Below are 3721 nucleotides of genomic sequence, written 5' to 3'. Positions count from 1 at the left end.
CCTATTGGGTGGCTCGGGTAACTGCGGGCCAATCAGCGGCGCCCGCACCTCCCACCTTCTCCCTCGGGGGTCTAAGCTGGGGTCTGGGCCAGGTCACACCCCTTCCCTGGACCTCAGTGCCTTCCTTTGTCCAATGGACAGCGGGGATGATCATGGGACACAGACGGGAAGGGCGCCCCAGCCCTGACCCGGACCCAGGGAGGAGGCTGAGAGAGGAAGGGCGTCAGAGCCGCTGAGAACACTAGGGAGGAGAGAAAGGGGGTGCGCAGTGCCAGGGGGGAGGCTGGGGCGCCTGGACCTGCTCTCTGCAGGGGCCTAACCCACATTCCGAGAATTAGCCGCGCCTCCCCAGCCCCTAGCCTAGCGTCACGTTCCGCACACTCCAGTTCATCCCTCCCAGAGAGCAGAAGCCCTGTAGGTTCATGGAAGGCTTGCAGGGCCCTGGACCTTCCCCACTGTGACCCTGGAGCTCCTTGGGCCCGCGGCTGTCATGCCCGCCCGGGTTAAGAAGACCCTGCCCCGCCCGGCTGGCATGGCTCAGTGGTTGAGCCTCGACCTGTGAACCAGGAGGTCACAGTTCGAATCCCCATCAGGTCACAGGCCCAGGTTGAGGGCTCGATCCTCAGTGGAGTGTGCGCAGGGGGCAGCCGATCGATGAGTCTTTCTCATCATTGATGTTTTTATCTCTCCCTCTCCCTTCCTCTCTGAAATCAATACAAATATATATTTTTTGGGGGGGGGAGGGGAGAAGACTCTGCCCCCAAGCCCAAGAAAGCCACTTGGCAAGAGGATCAGCCACTGGAAATTTTGAGAATAGCTTGGCCTCCCTGGTCCCCCATGCTCCCCAGTTAAGGAAGCCCTACCCCCCGCTCCAGGCTGGAAGGAGCCTGTCCTCCACCCCTATCAGGGGTCTGCCCCTTTCCACCAGGCACCTCTCTACCCACGGGCTGAAGGGGAAGAGGGGACAGGGCAGGGTAAGGGTGGATGGGTGAGGCCAAGCAGCACTGCAATATCCAGTCTCCCTGCCTCCTCCCTGGCCACCCTCCAGTCCAACCCCCCCCCCAGCTGCCACTCTGCCCTCCCCCCACCCCCAGTCACCTTTGACTGGGTCGCTGCAATATCCAATCTCCCTGCCTCCTCCCTGGCCATCCTCCAGTCCAACCCCCCCAGCTGCCAGAATATTCTTCTGAAATACAACCTGAGCACACCATTCCTGCTCACGGCTCACAGGGCCTCTCTGTGGCAGTGAAGGCTCTGAGTGACTAGGTCCTGACCATGTAACAGAGGGAAATGCTCAGTCTCTCTCGGACTCCATCTTGTTCCAGGCCGCCTTGCTCCCACACCCTGCCGGCTAACACTTTCTGCTCAGTCTTGCATGTAGACCCGCTATCCATTAGAAGAATTCTGCCTGAGGTTTGAATTCTGCAAAGACAGCCCCTCCCATGTCCCCTTTCTGGACATAAAGGCAGCCTGAACTCTGTGCTTGGGTGAGAGGGACTCCAGGTCTCCCCTGCTCTCAGCTTGCGCCTTTCCTGAACTCCAAACTCGAACCCATTTTGAGTTTTGGCCTTTTGAGGCACATGAACTTTGGACCGGTAACAACCAGGTGGGTTGCCATTCAGATTTTCCCCTCCCCTGACCGATTCCTCAGGGCAGATGCAGGGCTCATGACTTACAATATTTGGTACCAAAGGGCAATGTCCTGGGAGGCCGGCCCAGCCAACTGGTCTACCAGCATGCCTACAGCCAACACTTGGGGGATGATTGCTGAGCCCTGTGCTTGCTGGTAAATTACTTCCCCTGGGAATTAGAAGGCCAGAGGGCTGTTGTTCATTTCACTCTTGGCAACCAGCAGGGAGAAGCTGACCCTCACGGCCTACAAAGGAGGGTTATCTTTTGGACAGAGACCAACCAAGACCCGGTCTGAAGAAGGTCAGATAAATCACACAACGGCGTTAGAAGTCGAGGCTCAGGCCGCTAAGCCCAGGTTTATTTACCAAACTGCAAAGGAAATTAGTGACTAAAGGAGACAAGTCTGAGTGGGCTATTCTTCTCTAACGCTTTTCAGGTCGCAATGGAAGAGGGGGTGGGGCTAGGGGCCTGGCCTGGGGAGCAATGGGACTCAGGCAAGTCACTCCTGCTCTCTGGGGCCTCATGAAGGTGCTTTGTGATCTGCTAAGGGCAGAGCCGGCGGGGAGGCTTCCCGGCTCATTGGATCATGGCCAGCACCCTAGGCATCAGCTTCTGCTTTACGGAAGGGTCTGCAGGTGGAAAGTCACTGGCCTTCAGGATGACGTCATGGGCCTCCCGGAAGAGGAGAGACCCCACCGCTGCCTCCACGCGCTGGCTCCATGCAGCCAGCTTGGGTCGGCTTTCAAAGATCTGGCAGCCAGCGCCCACGGGCTGTAGGGGAAGAGGGGACAGGGCAGGGTAAGGGCGGGCAGGTGGGCGAGGCCAAGCAGCACCTGCCTGGTTTGGGGACCACATAGCTCCAGAAGAGGGGACCACAAATAAGCAATGTCCCAGTCCCAGGGCGGGGCGGCAGGCGGAGGACTCCAGCGACCCACCCAGCCTAGCGGGCCTGCCCTGCCCACAGCACTCACATGCATCAGCTCCGTGATGGCCACCAGGTCGGCCAGGGAAATGTGGGGCCCCACGAGGAAGGCCTTGTTCTGGAGGAAATTGTCCTCAAATATCTGCAGGGTCGCATCCAACTCTGCCAGGGTGGCTGCCAGGGTCTCGGGAGATACGGGCTCACCCAGGAAAACGGGGAACATTACCTGGTGGGTGGGCGGGCAAAGAGAGGGGTGGTGGTTAGGGCCAGCCCAGCCTTGGGGGTAGGAAGGCAAGCACTCCCAACCCCCAGCTTTGGAGCTGCTTCCCTGGTTCCATATCCTGGGAAGGCCTGCAGGGAAATTCCCAAAGGACCCCGCTTTCGTGAACTCTTCCCGCTTCCATGAGCTCTGATTGGCTGAGCCTTGGAGGCTTCTCCCAGACTCAAACCCCTTTAAGAATGAATCAAAGGGAACCTGAACTTTGTGGAGGGGGGGAGGCTGGCTTAGGAACTACTTGTTTTATAACCTCTTTCCTCCTGACATAAAAGCAATCCCTCTTACAGTAGAAGTAATTAGGAGGATGGGCTTTTTAAAAATATATATATTTTTATTGCTTTCAGAGAGGAAGAAAGAGGGAGAGAGAGATAGAAACATCAATGATGAGAGAGAATCACTGATTGGCTGCCTCCCACACACCCCCACACTGGGGATCGAGCCTGCAACCCCGGCCTGTGCCCTTGACTGGAATCGAACCTGGGACCTTTCAGTCCCCAAGCTGACGCTCTATCCACTGAGCCAAACCAGCAAGGGCAGGAGGATGGGCTTTTAAGGTCTCCACTCAATCACTTACAAACTGCAGAACCTAGAGCAAAACACCCAAACCCTCTGAGCCTCGATTTCCTCAACTATGATATAGGAATAACAGTACAGTACATGACTTGCACTGTATATTTTAAAAAGTGAGGCCCAGCCCTACCCAGTTTGGCTCAGTGGATATAGCGTTGGCCTGCAGACTAAAGAGTCCCGGGTTTGATTCAGGTCAGGGCACATGCCCAGGTTGCAGGCTTGATCCCAGTAGGGAGCATGTAGGAGGCAGCCGATCGATGACTCTCTCTCATCATTGATGTTTCTTTCTTTCTCCCTCTCCCTTCCTCTCTGAAATCAAT

At 56.9% G+C, this 3721-nt stretch overlaps 1 protein-coding gene across 2 annotated transcripts in view; it reads right to left on the bottom strand.

The window, feature by feature from the left end:
- Positions 1-1955: 1955 nt before the first annotated feature.
- The window catches only part of LOC102239300 (glutathione S-transferase theta-1), a 4680-nt gene continuing 2914 nt past the window's right edge, over positions 1956-3721 (bottom strand). For both annotated transcript variants that reach the window (XM_005886290.2, XM_014533367.1), the window contains 2 exons: positions 2604-2780; positions 1956-2403 (listed from right to left, as the gene is read on the bottom strand). In XM_005886290.2, coding sequence (XP_005886352.1) covers positions 2209-2403; positions 2604-2780 — 372 coding nt within the window. In that variant the 3' untranslated portion in view covers positions 1956-2208. The remainder of the gene's footprint in view (positions 2404-2603; positions 2781-3721) is intronic.

Source organism: Myotis brandtii, unplaced genomic scaffold, assembly GCF_000412655.1.
Source record: "Myotis brandtii unplaced genomic scaffold, ASM41265v1 scaffold97, whole genome shotgun sequence".
In the NCBI taxonomy this organism is placed as follows: Eukaryota; Metazoa; Chordata; class Mammalia; order Chiroptera; family Vespertilionidae; genus Myotis; species Myotis brandtii.
Note: the sequence above shows the minus strand (reverse complement) of the source record. Positions and strands in the feature narration are given on the sequence as shown.